Consider the following 17,987-nt stretch of genomic DNA (forward strand, 5'->3'; position numbering starts at 1 on the left):
ACAGCTGAGGGGTCGTTACACTGTGTCCAGGCTACACTGCAGTGACACAGGTGAGGGGTCGTTACACTGTATCCAAGCTACACTGCAGTGACACAGCTGAGGGGTCGTTACACTGTGTCCAGGCTACACTGACACAGCTGAGGGGTCGTTACACTGTACCCAAGCTACACTGACACAGCTGAGGGGTCGTTACACTGTATCCAGGCTACACTGACACAGCTGAGGGGTCGTTACACTGTATCCAAGCTACACTGACACAGCTGAGGGGTCGTGACACTATATCCAAGCTACAGTGACACAGCTGAGGGGTCGTTACACTGTATCCAAGCTACACTGACACCGCTGAGGGTTCGTGATACTATATCCAAGCTACACTGACACAGCTGAGGGGTCGTTACACTGTATCCAAGCTACACTGACACAGCTGAGGGGTCGTGACACTATATCCAAGCTACACTGACACAGCTGAGGGGTCGTTACACTGTGTCCAGGCTACACTGACACAGCTGAGGGGTCGTTACACTGTGTCCAGGCTACACTGACACAGCTGAGGGGTCGTGGCACTGTATCCAGGCTACACTGACACAGCTGAGGAGTCGTCACACTGTATCCAGGCTACACTGACACAGCTGAGGGGTCGTGACACTGTATCCAAGCTACACTGACACAGCTGAGGGGTCGTCACACTGTATCCAAGCTACACTGACACAGCTGAGGGGTCGTTACACTGTATCCAGGCTACAGTGACACAGCTGAGGGGTCGTTACACTGTGTCCAGGCTACACTGACACAGCTGAGGGGTCGTTACACTGTGTCCAGGCTACACTGACACAGCTGAGGGGTCGTGACACTGTATCCAGGCTACACTGACACAGCTGAGGAGTCGTCACACTGTATCCAGGCTGCACTGACACAGCTGAGGGGTCGTCACACTGTATCCAAGCTACACTGACACAGCTGAGGGGTCGTGACACTGTATCCAAGCTACACTGACACAGCTGAGGGTTCGTTACACTGTATCCAGGCTACACTGACACAGCTGAGGGGTCGTGACACTGTATCCAAGCTACACTGACACAGCTGAGGGGTCGTCACACTGTATCCAAGCTACACTGACACAGCTGCGGGGTCGTTACACTGTATCCAGGCTACAGTGACACAGCTGAGGGGTCGTTACACTGTGTCCAGGCTACACTGACACAGCTGAGGGGTCGTTACACTGTGTCCAGGCTACACTGACACAGCTGAGGGGTCGTGACACTGTATCCAGGCTACACTGACACAGCTGAGGAGTCGTCACACTGTATCCAGGCTACACTGACACAGCTGAGGGGTCGTCACACTGTATCCAAGCTACACTGACACAGCTGAGGGGTCGTTACACTGTATCCAAGCTACACTGACACAGCTGAGGGTTCGTTACACTGTATCCAGGCTACACTGACACAGCTGAGGGGTCGTGACACTGTATCCAAGCTACACTGACACAGCTGAGGGGTCGTCACACTGTATCCAAGCTACACTGACACAGCTGAGGGGTCGTTACACTGTATCCAAGCTACAGTGACACAGCTGAGGGGTCGTTACACTGTATCCAGGCTACACTGACACAGCTGAGGGTTCGTTACACTGTATCCAGGCTACACTGACACAGCTGAGGGGTCGTTACACTGTATCCAAGCTACACTGACACAGCTGAGGGGTCGTTACACTGTATCCAGGCTACACTGACACAGCTGAGGGTTCGTTACACTGTATCCAGGCTACACTGACACAGCTGAGGGTTCGTCACACTGTATCCAGGCTACACTGACACAGCTGAGGGGTCGATACACTATCCAAGCTAGAATGACACAGCTGAGGGGTCGTTACACTGTATCCAAGCTAGACTGACACAGCTGAGGGGTCGTTACACTGTATCCAGACTACACTGACACAGCTGAGGGGTCGTTACACTGTATCCAGGCTACACTGACACAGCTGAGGGGTCGTTACACTGTATCCAAGCTACACTGACACAGCTGAGGGGTCGTTACACTGTATCCAGACTACACTGACACAGCTGAGGGGTCGTTACACTGTATCCAGGCTACACTGCAGCGACACAGCTGAGGGGTCGTTACACTGTATCCAGGCTACACTGACACAGCTGAGCGGTCGTTACACTGTGTCCAGGCTACACTGACACAGCTGAGGGGTCGTTACACTGTATCCAAGCTACACTGACACAGCTGAGGGGTCGTTACACTGTATCCAGGCTACACTGCAGTGACACAGCTGAGGGGTCGTTACACTGTATCCAGGCTACACTGACACAGCTGAGGGGTCGATACACTGTATCCAGGCTACACTGCAGTGACACAGCTGAGGGGTCGTTACACTGTATCCAGGCTACACTGACACAGCTGAGGGGTCGTTACACTGTATCCAGGCTACAGTGACACAGCTGAGGGGTCGTTACACTGTATCCAAGCTACACTGACACAGCTGAGGGGTCGTGACACTGTATCCAGACTACAATGACACAGCTGAGGGGTCGTTACACTGTATCCAAGCTACACTGACACAGCTGAGGGGTCGTTACACTGTATCCAGACTACACTGACACAGCTGAGGGGTCGTTACACTGTATCCAGGCTACACTGCAGCGACACAGCTGAGGGGTCGTTACACTGTATCCAGGCTACACTGACACAGCTGAGGGGTCATTACACTGTGCCCAGGCTACACTGACACAGCTGAGGGGTCGTTACACTGTATCCAAGCTACACTGACACAGCTGAGGGGTCGTTACACTGTATCCAGGCTACACTGACACAGCTGAGGGGTCGTTACACTGTATCCAGGCTACACTGACACAGCTGAGGGGTCGTTACACTGTATCCAGACTACACTGACACAGCTGAGGGGTCGTTACACTGTATCCAAGGTACACTGACACAGCTGAGGGGTCGTTACACTGTATCCAAGGTACACTGACACAGCTGAGGGGTCGTTACACTGTGTCCAGGCTACACTGACACAGCTGAGGGGTCGTTACACTGTGTCCAGGCTACACTGACACAGCTGAGGGGTCGTTACACTGTGTCCAGGCTACACTGACACAGCTGAGGGGTCGTTACACTGTGTCCAGGCTACACTGACACAGCTGAGGGGTCGTTACACTGTGTCCAGGCTACACTAACACAGCTGAGGGGTCGTTACACTGTGTCCAGGCTACACTGACACAGCTGAGGGGTCGTTACACTGTGTCCAGGCTACACTGCAGTGACACAGGTGAGGGGTCGTTACACTGTATCCAAGCTACACTGCAGTGACACAGCTGAGGGGTCGTTACACTGTATCCAAGCTACACTGACACAGCTCAGGGGTCGTTACACTGTATCCAAGCTACACTGACACAGCTCAGGGGTCGTTACACTGTATCCAAGCTACACTGACACAGCTCAGGGGTCGTTACACTGTATCCAAGCTACAGTGACACAGCTGAGGGGTCGTTACACTGTATCCAAGCTACACTGACACAGCTGAGGGGTCGTGACACTGTATCCAAGCTACACTGACACAGCTGAGGGGTCGTGACACTGTATCCAAGCTACACTGACACAGCTGAGGGGTCGTGACACTGTATCCAAGCTACACTGACACAGCTGAGGGGTCGTTACACTGTATCCAGGCTACACTGACACAGCTGAGGGGTCGTTACACTGTATCCAAGCTACACTGACACAGCTGAGGGGTCGTTACACTGTATTCAAGCTACAGTGACACAGCTGAGGGGTCGTTACACTGTATCCAAGCTACACTGACACAGCTGAGGGGTCGTTACACTGTATCCAAGCTACACTGACACAGCTGAGGGGTCGTTACACTGTATCCAAGCTACACTGATACAGCTCAGGGGTCGTTACACAGTATCCAAGCTACACTGACACAGCTGAGGGGTCGTTACACTGTATCCAAGCTACACTGACACAGCTGAGGGGTCGTTACACTGTATCCAGGCTACAATGACACAGCTGAGGGGTCGTTACACTGTATCCAGGCTACACTGCAGTGACACAGCTGAGGGGTCGTTACACTGTATCCAAGCTACACTGACACAGCTGAGGGGTCGTTACACTGTATCCAAGCTACACTGACACAGCTGAGGGGTCGTTACACTGTATCCAGGCTACACTGACACAGCTGAGGGGTCGTCACACTGTATCCAGGCTACACTGACACAGCTGAGGGGTCGTTACACTGTATCCAAGCTACACTGACACAGCTGAGGGGTCGTTACACTGTATCCAAGCTACACTGACACAGCTGAGGGGTCGTTACACTGTATCCAAGCTACACTGACACAGCTGAGGGGTCGTTACACTGTATCCAGGCTACACTGACACAGCTGAGGGGTCCTGACACTGTATCCAAGCTACACTGACACAGCTGAGGGGTCGTTACACTGTATCCAGGCTACACTGACACAGCTGAGGGGTCGTCACACTGTATCCAGGCTACACTGACACAGCTGAGGGGTCGTTACACTGTATCCAAGCTACACTGACACAGCTGAGGGGTCGTTACACTGTATCCAGGCTACACTGACACAGCTGAGGGGTCGTGACACTGTATCCAAGCTACACTGACACAGCTGAGGGGTCGTTACACTGTATCCAAGCTAGACTGACACAGCTGAGGGGTCGTTACACTGTATCCAGACTACACTGACACAGCTGAGGGGTCGTTACACTGTATCCAGGCTACACTGCAGCGAGACAACTGAGGGGTCGTTACACTGTATCCAAGCTACACTGACACAGCTGAGGGATCGTTACACTGTATCCAAGCTACACTGACACAGCTGAGGGATCGTTACACTGTATCCAAGCTACACTGACACAGCTGAGGGGTCGTTACACTGTATCCAAGCTAGACTGACACAGCTGAGGGGTCGTTACACTGTATCCAGGCTACACTGACACAGCTGAGGGGTCGTGATACTATATCTAATCTACACTGACACAGCTGAGGGGTCGTTACACTGTATCCAAGCTACACTGACACCGCTGAGGGGTCGTGACACTATATCCAAGCTACACTGACACAGCTGAGGGGTCGTGACACTGTATCCAAGCTACACTGACACAGCTGAGGGGTCGTTACACTGTATCCAGGCTACACTGACACAGCTGAGGGGTCGTTACACTGTATCCAAGCTACACTGACACAGCTGAGGGGTCGTTACACTGTATCCAAGCTACACTGACACAGCTGAGGGGTCGTTACACTGTATCCAAGCTACACTGACACAGCTGAGGGGTCGTTACACTGTATCCAAGCTACAGTGACACAGCTGAGGGGTCGTTACACTGTATCCAAGCTACACTGACACAGCTGAGGGGTCGTTACACTGTATCCAAGCTACACTGACACAGCTGAGGGGTCGTTACACTGTATCCAAGCTACACTGACACAGCTGAGGGGTCGTTACACTGTATCCAGGCTACACTGACACAGCTGAGGGGTCGTTACACTGTATCCAAGCTACACTGACACAGCTGAGGGGTCGTTACACTGTATCCAAGCTACACTGATACAGCTCAGGGGTCGTTACACTGTATCCAAGCTACACTGACACAGCTGAGGGGTCGTTACACTGTATCAAAGCTACACTGACACAGCTGAGGGGTCGTTACACTGTATCCAGGCTACAATGACACAGCTGAGGGGTCGTTACACTGTATCCAGGCTACACTGACACAGCTGAGGGGTCGTTACACTGTATCCAGGCTACACTGCAGTGACACAGCTGAGGGGTCGTTACACTGTATCCAGGCTACACTGACACCGCTGAGGGGTCGTGATACTATATCTAATCTACACTGACACAGCTGAGGGGTCGTTACACTGTATCCAAGCTACACTGACACCGCTGAGGGGTCGTGACACTATATCCAAGCTACACTGACACAGCTGAGGGGTCGTTACACTGTATCCAGGCTACACTGACACAGCTGAGGGGTCGTTACACTGTATCCAAGCTACAGTGACACAGCTGAGGGGTCGTTACACTGTATCCAAGCTACACTGACACAGCTGAGGGGTCGTTACACTGTATCCAAGCTACACTGACACAGCTGAGGGGTCGTTACACTGTATCCAAGCTACACTGACACAGCTGAGGGGTCGTTACACTGTATCCAAGCTACACTGACACAGCTGAGGGGTCGTGACACTGTATCCAAGCTACAGTGACACAGCTGAGGGGTCGTGACACTGTATCCAAGCTACAGTGACACAGCTGAGGGGTCGTTACAATGTATCCAAGCTACACTGACACAGCTGAGGGGTCGTTACACTGTATCCAAGCTACACTGACACAGCTGAGGGGTCGTTACACTGTATCCAAGCTACACTGACACAGCTGAGGGGTCGTTACACTGTATCCAAGCAACACTGACACAGCTGAGGGGTCGTTACACTGTATCCAAGCAACAGTGACACAGCTGAGGGGTCGTTACACTGTATCCAAGCTACACTGATACAGCTCAGGGGTCGTTACACTGTATCCAAGCTACAGTCACACAGCTGAGGGGTCGTTACACTGTATCCAAGCTACAGTGACACAGCTGAGGGGTCGTGACACTGTATCCAAGCTACACTGACACAGCTGAGGGGTCGTGACACTGTATCCAAGCTACAGTGACACAGCTGAGGGGTCGTGACACTGTATCCAAGCTACACTGACACAGCTGAGGGGTCGTGACACTGTATCCAAGCTACACTGACACAGCTGAGGGGTCGTGACACTGTATCCAAGCTACACTGACACAGCTGAGGGGTCGTGACACTGTATCCAAGCTACACTGACACAGCTGAGGGGTCGTTACACTGTATCCAGGCTACACTGACACAGCTGAGGGGTCGTTACACTGTATCCAGGCTACAGTGACACAGCTGAGGGGTCGTTACACTGTGTACAGGCTACACTGACACAGCTGAGGGGTCGTTACACTGTATCCAGGCTACAGTGACACAGCTGAGGGGTCGTTACACTGTGTCCAGGCTACAGTGACACAGCTGAGGGGTCGTTACACTGTATCCAAGCTACACTGACACAGCTGAGGGGTCGTCACACTGTATCCAAGCTACACTGACACAGCTGAGGGGTCGTTACACTGTATCCAGGCTACACTGACACAGCTGAGGGTTCGTTACACTGTATCCAGGCTACACTGACACAGCTGAGGGGTCGTTACACTGTATCCAGGCTACACTGACACAGCTGAGGGGTCGTCACACTGTATCCAAGCTACACTGACACAGCTGAGGGGTCGTTACACTGTATCCAAGCTACACTGACACAGCTGAGGGTTCGTTACACTGTATCCAGGCTACACTGACACAGCTGAGGGGTCGTCACACTGTATCCAAGCTACACTGACACAGCTGAGGGGTCGTTACACTGTATCCAAGCTACACTGACACAGCTGAGGGGTCGTTACACTATCCAGGCTACACTGACACAGCTGAGGGGTCGTTACACTGTATCCAAGCTAGACTGACACAGCTGAGGGGTCGTTACACTGTATCCAGGCTACACTGACACAGCTGAGGGGTCGTCACACTGTATCCAAGCTACACTGACACAGCTGAGGGGTCGTTACACTGTATCCAGGCTACACTGACACAGCTGAGGGATCGTTACACTGTGTCCAAGCTACACTGACACAGCTGAGGGGTCGTCACACTGTATCCAAGCTACACTGACACAGCTGAGGGATCGTTACACTGTGTCCAAGCTACACTGACACAGCTGAGGGGTCGTCACACTGTATCCAAGCTACACTGACACAGCTGAGGGGTCGTTACACTGTATCCAGGCTACACTGACACAGCTGAGGGTTCGTTACACTGTATCCAGGCTACACTGACACAGCTGAGGGGTCGTTACACTGTATCCAGGCTACACTGACACAGCTGAGGGGTCGTCACACTGTATCCAAGCTACACTGACACAGCTGAGGGGTCGTTACACTGTATCCAAGCTACACTGACACAGCTGAGGGGTCGTTACACTGTATCCAGGCTACACTGACACAGCTGAGGGGTCGTCACACTGTATCCAGGCTACACTGACACAGCTGAGGGGTCGTTACACTATCCAGGCTACACTGACACAGCTGAGGGGTCGTTACACTGTATCCAGGCTACACTGACACAGCTGAGGGGTCGTTACACTATCCAGGCTACACTGACACAGCTGAGGGGTCGTTACACTGTATCCAAGCTAGACTGACACAGCTGAGGGGTCGTTACACTGTATCCAAGCTACACTGACACAGCTGAGGGGTCGTTACACTGTATCCAGACTACACTGACACAGCTGAGGGGTCGTTACACTGTATCCAGGCTACACTGACACCGCTAAGGGGTCGTCACACTGTATCCAAGCTACACTGACACAGCTGAGGGGTCGTGACCCTGTATCCAGACTACACTGACACAGCTGAGGGGTCGTTACACTGTATCCAAGCTACACTGACACAGCTGAGGGGTCGTTACACTGTATCCAAGCTACACTGACACAGCTGAGGGGTCGTTACACTGTATCCAAGCTACACTGACACAGCTGAGGGGTCGTTACACTGTATCCAGGCTACACTGACACAGCTGAGGGGTCGTGACACTGTATCCAAGCTACAGTGACACAGCTGAGGGGTCGTTACAATGTATCCAAGCTACACTGACACAGCTGAGGGGTCGTTACACTGTATCCAAGCTACACTGACACAGCTGAGGGGTCGTTACACTGTATCCAAGCTACACTGACACAGCTGAGGGGTCGTTACACTGTATCCAAGCTACACTGACACAGCTGAGGGGTCGTTACACTGTATCCAAGCTACACTGACACAGCTCAGGGGTCGTTACACTGTATCCAAGCTACAGTCACACAGCTGAGGGGTCGTTACACTGTATCCAAGCTACAGTGACACAGCTGAGGGGTCGTGACACTGTATCCAAGCTACACTGACACAGCTGAGGGGTCGTGACACTGTATCCAAGCTACAGTGACACAGCTGAGGGGTCGTGACACTGCATCCAAGCTACACTGACACAGCTGAGGGGTCGTGACACTGTATCCAAGCTACACTGACACAGCTGAGGGGTCGTGACACTGTATCCAAGCTACACTGACACAGCTGAGGGGTCGTGACACTGTATCCAAGCTACACTGACACAGCTGAGGGGTCGTTACACTGTATCCAGGCTACACTGACACAGCTGAGGGGTCGTTACACTGTATCCAGGCTACAGTGACACAGCTGAGGGGTCGTTACACTGTGTCCAGGCTACACTGACACAGCTGAGGGGTCGTTACACTGTATCCAGGCTACAGTGACACAGCTGAGGGGTCGTTACACTGTGTCCAGGCTACAGTGACACAGCTGAGGGGTCGTTACACTGTATCCAAGCTACACTGACACAGCTGAGGGGTCGTCACACTGTATCCAAGCTACACTGACACAGCTGAGGGGTCGTTACACTGTATCCAGGCTACACTGACACAGCTGAGGGTTCGTTACACTGTATCCAGGCTACACTGACACAGCTGAGGGGTCGTTACACTGTATCCAGGCTACACTGACACAGCTGAGGGGTCGTCACACTGTATCCAAGCTACACTGACACAGCTGAGGGGTCGTTACACTGTATCCAAGCTACACTGACACAGCTGAGGGTTCGTTACACTGTATCCAGGCTACACTGACACAGCTGAGGGGTCGTCACACTGTATCCAAGCTACACTGACACAGCTGAGGGGTCGTTACACTGTATCCAAGCTACACTGACACAGCTGAGGGGTCGTTACACTATCCAGGCTACACTGACACAGCTGAGGGGTCGTTACACTGTATCCAAGCTAGACTGACACAGCTGAGGGGTCGTTACACTGTATCCAGGCTACACTGACACAGCTGAGGGGTCGTCACACTGTATCCAAGCTACACTGACACAGCTGAGGGGTCGTTACACTGTATCCAGGCTACACTGACACAGCTGAGGGATCGTTACACTGTGTCCAAGCTACACTGACACAGCTGAGGGGTCGTCACACTGTATCCAAGCTACACTGACACAGCTGAGGGATCGTTACACTGTGTCCAAGCTACACTGACACAGCTGAGGGGTCGTCACACTGTATCCAAGCTACACTGACACAGCTGAGGGGTCGTTACACTGTATCCAGGCTACACTGACACAGCTGAGGGTTCGTTACACTGTATCCAGGCTACACTGACACAGCTGAGGGGTCGTTACACTGTATCCAGGCTACACTGACACAGCTGAGGGGTCGTCACACTGTATCCAAGCTACACTGACACAGCTGAGGGGTCGTTACACTGTATCCAAGCTACACTGACACAGCTGAGGGGTCGTTACACTGTATCCAGGCTACACTGACACAGCTGAGGGGTCGTCACACTGTATCCAGGCTACACTGACACAGCTGAGGGGTCGTTACACTATCCAGGCTACACTGACACAGCTGAGGGGTCGTTACACTGTATCCAGGCTACACTGACACAGCTGAGGGGTCGTTACACTATCCAGGCTACACTGACACAGCTGAGGGGTCGTTACACTGTATCCAAGCTAGACTGACACAGCTGAGGGGTCGTTACACTGTATCCAAGCTACAGTGACACAGCTGAGGGGTCGTCACACTGTATCCAAGCTACACTGACACAGCTGAGGGGTCGTTACACTGTATCCAGGCTACACTGACACCGCTAAGGGGTCGTCACACTGTATCCAAGCTACACTGACACAGCTGAGGGGTCGTGACCCTGTATCCAGACTACACTGACACAGCTGAGGGGTCGTTACACTGTATCCAAGCTACACTGACACAGCTGAGGGGTCGTTACACTGTATCCAGGCTACACTGACACAGCTGAGGGGTCGTTACACTGTATCCAGGCTACAGTGACACAGCTGAGGGGTCGTTACACTGTATCCAGGCTACACTGACACCGCTGAGGGGTCGTCACACTGTATCCAAGCTACACTGACACAGCTGAGGGGTCGTGACCCTGTATCCAGACTACACTGACACAGCTGAGGGGTCGTTACACTGTATCCAAGCTACACTGACACAGCTGAGGGGTCGTTACACTGTATCCAGACTACACTGACACAGCTGAGGGGTCATTACACTGTATCCAAGCTACACTGACACAGCTGAGGGGTCGTGACACTGTATCCAAGCTACACTGACACAGCTGAGGGGTCGTTACACTGTATCCAAGCTACACTGACACAGCTGAGGGGTCGTGATACTATATCCAAGCTACACTGACACAGCTGAGGGGTCGTTACACTGTATCCAGGCTACACTGACACAGCTGAGGGGTCGTGATACTATATCCAAGCTACACTGACACAGCTGAGGGGTCGTTACACTGTATCCAGGCTACACTGCAGCGACACAGCTGAGGGGACGTTACACTGTGTCCAGGCTACACTGACACCGCTGAGGGGTCGTGATACTATATCCAAGCTACACTGACACAGCTGAGGGGTCGTTACACTGTGTCCAGGCTACACTGACACAGCTGAGGGGTCGTTACACTGTGTCCAGGCTACACTGACACAGCTGAGGGGACGTTACACTGTGTCCAGGCTACACTGACACAGCTGAGGGGTCGTGATACTATATCCAAGCTACACTGACACAGCTGAGGGGTCGGTACACTGTATCCAAGCTACACTGACACAGCTGAGGGGTCGTGACCCTGTATCCAGACTACACTGACACAGCTGAGGGGTCGTTACACTGTATCCAAGCTACACTGACACAGCTGAGGGGTCGTTACACTGTATCCAGACTACACTGACACAGCTGAGGGGTCGTTACACTGTATCCAGGCTACACTGCAGCGACACAGCTGAGGGGTCGTTACACTGTATCCAGGCTACACTGACACAGCTGAGGGGTCGTTACACTGTATCCAAGCTACACTGACACCGCTGAGGGGTCGTGATACTATATCCAAGCTACACTGACACAGCTGAGGGGTCGTTACACTGTGTCCAGGCTACACTGACACAGCTGAGGGGTCGTTACACTGTATCCAGACTACACTGACACAGCTGAGGGGTCGTTACACTGTATCCAAGCTACACTGACACCGCTGAGGGGTCGTGATACTATATCCAGGCTACACTGACACAGCTGAGGGGTCGGTACACTGTATCCAAGCTACACTGACACAGCTGAGGGGTCGTTACACTGTATCCAGACTACACTGACACAGCTGAGGGGTCGTTACACTGTATCCAGGCTACACTGCAGCGACACAGCTGAGGGGTCGTTACACTGTATCCAGGCTACACTGACACAGCTGAGGGGTCATTACACTGTGTCCAGGCTACACTGACACAGCTGAGGGGTCGTTACACTGTATCCAAGCTACACTGACACAGCTGAGGGGTCGTTACACTGTATCCAGGCTACACTTACACAGCTGAGGGGTCGTTACACTGTATCCAGGCTACACTGACACAGCTGAGGGGTGGTTACACTGTATCCAGGCTACAGTGACACAGCTGAGGGGTCGTTACACTGTATCCAAGCTACACTGACACAGCTGAGGGGTCGTTACACTGTATCCAGGCTACACTGACACAGCTGAGGGGTCGTTACACTGTATCCAGGCTACACTGACACAGCTGAGGGGTCGTGACACTGTATTCAGGCTACACTGACACAGCTGAGGGGTCGTTACACTGTATCCAAGGTACAGTGACACAGCTGAGGGGTCGTTACACTGTGTCCAGGCTACATTGACACAGCTGAGGGGTCGTTACACTGTATCCAAGCTACACTGACACAGCTGAGGGGTCGTTACACTGTGTCCAGGCTACATTGACACAGCTGAGGGGTCGTTACACTGTATCCAAGCTACACTGACACAGCTGAGGGGTCGTTACACTGTGTCCAGGCTACACTGACACAGCTGAGGGGTCGTTACACTGTATCCAGGCTACACTGCAGTGACACAGCTGAGGGGTCGTTACACTGTGTCCAGGCTACACTGACACAGCTGAGGGGTCGTTACACTGTATCCAAGCTACACTGACACACCTGAGGGGTCGTTACACTGTATCCAAGCTACACTGACACCGCTGACGGTTCGTGATACTATATCCAAGCTACACTGACACAGCTGAGGGGTCGTTACACTGTATCCAAGCTACACTGACACCGCTGAGGGTTCGTGATACTATATCCAAGCTACACTGACACAGCTGAGGGGTCGTTACACTGTATCCAAGCTACACTGACACAGCTGAGGGGTCGTGACACTATATCCAAGCTACACTGACACAGCTCAGGGGTCGTTACACTGTGTCCAGGCTACACTGACACAGCTGAGGGGTCGTTACACTGTGTCCAGGCTACACTGACACAGCTGAGGGGTCGTTACACTGTGTCCAGGCTACACTGACACAGCTGAGGGGTCGTGACACTGTATCCAGGCTACACTGACACAGCTGAGGAGTCGTCACACTGTATCCAGGCTACACTGACACAGCTGAGGGGTCGTGACACTGTATCCAAGCTACACTGACACAGCTGAGGGGTCGTCACACTGTATCCAAGCTACACTGACACAGCTGAGGGGTCGTTACACTGTATCCAGGCTACAGTGACACAGCTGAGGGGTCGTTACACTGTGTCCAGGCTACACTGACACAGCTGAGGGGTCGTTACACTGTGTCCAGGCTACACTGACACAGCTGAGGGGTCGTGACACTGTATCCAGGCTACACTGACACAGCTGAGGAGTCGTCACACTGTATCCAGGCTACACTGACACAGCTGAGGGGTCGTCACACTGTATCCAAGCTACACTGACACAGCTGAGGGGTCGTGACACTGTATCCAAGCTACACTGACACAGCTGAGGGTTCGTTACACTGTATCCAGGCTACACTGACACAGCTGAGGGGTCGTGACACTGTATCCAAGCTACACTGACACAGCTGAGGGGTCGTCACACTGTATCCAAGCTACACTGACACAGCTGAGGGGTCGTTACACTGTATCCAGGCTACAGTGACACAGCTGAGGGGTCGTTACACTGTGTCCAGGCTACACTGACACAGCTGAGGGGTCGTTACACTGTGTCCAGGCTACACTGACACAGCTGAGGAGTCGTCACACTGTATCCAGGCTACACTGACACAGCTGAGGGGTCGTCACACTGTATCCAAGCTACACTGACACAGCTGAGGGGTCGTTACACTGTATCCAAGCTACACTGACACAGCTGAGGGTTCGTTACACTGTATCCAGGCTACACTGACACAGCTGAGGGGTCGTGACACTGTATCCAAGCTACACTGACACAGCTGAGGGGTCGTCACACTGTATCCAAGCTACACTGACACAGCTGAGGGGTCGTTACACTGTATCCAAGCTACACTGACACAGCTGAGGGGTCGTTACACTGTATCCAAGCTACAGTGACACAGCTGAGGGGTCGTTACACTGTATCCAGGCTACACTGACACAGCTGCGGGTTCGTTACACTGTATCCAGGCTACACTGACACAGCTGAGGGGTCGTTACACTGTATCCAAGCTACACTGACACAGCTGAGGGGTCGTTACACTGTATCCAGGCTACACTGACACAGCTGAGGGTTCGTTACACTGTATCCAGGCTACACTGACACAGCTGAGGGTTCGTCACACTGTATCCAGGCTACACTGACACAGCTGAGGGGTCGTTACACTATCCAAGCTAGATGACACAGCTGAGGGGTCGTTACACTGTATCCAAGCTAGACTGACACAGCTGAGGGGTCGTTACACTGTATCCAGACTACACTGACACAGCTGAGGGGTCGTTACACTGTATCCAGGCTACACTGACACAGCTGAGGGGTCGTTACACTGTATCCAAGCTACACTGACACAGCTGAGGGGTCGTTACACTGTATCCAGGCTACACTGACACAGCTGAGGGGTCGATACACTGTATCCAGGCTACACTGCAGTGACACAGCTGAGGGGTCGTTACACTGTATCCAGGCTACACTGACACAGCTGAGGGGTCGTTACACTGTATCCAGGCTACAGTGACACAGCTGAGGGGTCGTTACACTGTATCCAAGCTACACTGACACAGCTGAGGGGTCGTGACACTGTATCCAGACTACACTGACACAGCTGAGGGGTCGTTACACTGTATCCAAGCTACACTGACACAGCTGAGGGGTCGTTACACTGTATCCAGACTACACTGACACAGCTGAGGGGTCGTTACACTGTATCCAGGCTACACTGCAGCGACACAGCTGAGGGGTCGTTACACTGTATCCAGGCTACACTGACACAGCTGAGGGGTCATTACACTGTGTCCAGGCTACACTGACACAGCTGAGGGGTAATTACACTGTATCCAAGCTACACTGACACAGCTGAGGGGTCGTTACACTGTATCCAGGCTACACTGACACAGCTGAGGGGTCGTTACACTGTATCCAGGCTACAGTGACACAGCTGAGGGGTCGTTACACTGTATCCAAGCTACACTGACACAGCTGAGGGGTCGTTACACTGTATCCAGGCTACACTGACACAGCTGAGGGGTCGTTACACTGTATCCAGACTACACTGACACAGCTGAGGGGTCGTTACACTGTATCCAAGGTACACTGACACAGCTGAGGGGTCGTTACACTGTGTCCAGGCTACACTGACACAGCTGAGGGGTCGTTACACTGTGTCCAGGCTACACTGACACAGCTGAGGGGTCGTTACACTGTGTCCAGGCTACACTGACACAGCTGAGGGGTCGTTACACTGTGTCCAGGCTACACTGACACAGCTGAGGGGTCGTGACACTGTATCCAGACTACACTGACACAGCTGAGGGGTCGTTACACTGTATCCAAGCTACACTGACACAGCTGAGGGGTCGTTACACTGTATCCAGACTACACTGACACAGCTGAGGGGTCGTTACACTGTATCCAGGCTACACTGCAGCGACACAGCTGAGGGGTCGTTACACTGTATCCAGGCTACACTGACACAGCTGAGGGGTCATTACACTGTGTCCAGGCTACACTGACACAGCTGAGGGGTAATTACACTGTATCCAAGCTACACTGACACAGCTGAGGGGTCGTTACACTGTATCCAGGCTACACTGACACAGCTGAGGGGTCGTTACACTGTATCCAGGCTACAGTGACACAGCTGAGGGGTCGTTACACTGTATCCAAGCTACACTGACACAGCTGAGGGGTCGTTACACTGTATCCAGGCTACACTGACACAGCTGAGGGGTCGTTACACTGTATCCAGGCTACACTGACACAGCTGAGGGGTCGTTACACTGTATCCAGACTACACTGACACAGCTGAGGGGTCGTTACACTGTATCCAAGGTACACTGACACAGCTGAGGGGTCGTTACACTGTGTCCAGGCTACACTGACACAGCTGAGGGGTCGTTACACTGTGTCCAGGCTACACTGACACAGCTGAGGGGTCGTTACACTGTGTCCAGGCTACACTGACACAGCTGAGGGGTCGTTACACTGTGTCCAGGCTACACTAACACAGCTGAGGGGTCGTTACACTGTGTCCAGGCTACACTGACACAGCTGAGGGGTCGTTACACTGTGTCCAGGCTACACTGCAGTGACACAGGTGAGGGGTCGTTACACTGTATCCAAGCTACACTGCAGTGACACAGCTGAGGAGTCGTTACACTGTGTCCAGGCTACACTGCAGTGACACAGCTGAGGGGTCGTTACACTGTATCCAAGCTACACTGACACAGCTCAGGGGTCGTTACACTGTATCCAAGCTACACTGACACAGCTCAGGGGTCGTTACACTGTATCCAAGCTACACTGACACAGCTCAGGGGTCGTTACACTGTATCCAAGCTACAGTGACACAGCTGAGGGGTCGTTACACTGTATCCAAGCTACACTGACACAGCTCAGGGGTCGTTACACTGTATCCAAGCTACAGTGACACAGCTGAGGGGTCGTTACACTGTATCCAAGCTACACTGACACAGCTGAGGGGTCGTGACACTGTATCCAAGCTACACTGACACAGCTGAGGGGTCGTGACACTGTATCCAAGCTACACTGACACAGCTGAGGGGTCGTGACACTGTATCCAAGCTACACTGACACAGCTGAGGGGTCGTTACACTGTATCCAGGCTACACTGACACAGCTGAGGGGTCGTTACACTGTATCCAGGCTATAGTGACACAGCTGAGGGGTCGTTACACTGTATCCAAGCTACACTGACACAGCTGAGGGGTCGTCACACTGTATCCAAGCTACACTGACACAGCTGAGGGGTCGTTACACTGTATCCAGGCTACACTGACACAGCTGAGGGGTCGTTACACTGTATCCAGGCTACACTGACACAGCTGAGGGGTCGTGACACTGTATGCAGGCTAATCCCTTGTATACTGACGCAGCTGACTGTTTGTTACAATGTGTCAGTGGCACATTTCTCTCTCTTGCCCCTCAGGTTTTTCTTCCAGGCGTCAGCTCCAGTTCAGACTAGATACAATGGTAACAACCCCTCAGCTGTGTGATTAGGTCACACTTTCCACTTTCTATTCACTGACAACAAGCAGAAACAAAGTCAGAAGAAAGCTTCCGGAATGCTCCTGATCCCTGCAGCGTGCTACTGCTCTCTGTTATCAGCGCAGGATGGCGGCTGTACCTGTTCAGGTAGACCCTCTTCTCGGTCAGCTGTCCTGGGCCGTGCACCGGGTCCTCGTAGGGCTCGTTCTGGACGACCTCCACGCCTTCTCCACGGTCGCTCTGCTCGTGGCTGTGCTTGCTGATCATGTACAGCTGCCCGATTCTGTACTGCAAGAAAGACGGAGAAAGGTGAGCGACCACCACAGGCAACCGCACAACAGGGGGAGC

At 52.9% G+C, this 17,987-nt stretch overlaps 1 protein-coding gene across 1 annotated transcript in view; it reads right to left on the bottom strand.

Moving 5' to 3' along the window:
* PITPNC1 (phosphatidylinositol transfer protein cytoplasmic 1) overlaps positions 1-17,987 on the bottom strand; it is a 283,058-nt gene that overhangs the window by 103,112 nt on the left and 161,959 nt on the right. The window contains exon 2 of the mRNA XM_073660333.1: positions 17,779-17,927. Coding sequence (XP_073516434.1) covers positions 17,779-17,927 — 149 coding nt within the window. The remainder of the gene's footprint in view (positions 1-17,778; positions 17,928-17,987) is intronic.

Source organism: Phyllobates terribilis, unplaced genomic scaffold (assembly GCF_046119375.1).
Source record: "Phyllobates terribilis strain yellow unplaced genomic scaffold, ASM4611937v1 Scaffold_25__1_contigs__length_18738178, whole genome shotgun sequence".
NCBI lineage: Eukaryota > Metazoa > Chordata > Amphibia > Anura > Dendrobatidae > Phyllobates > Phyllobates terribilis.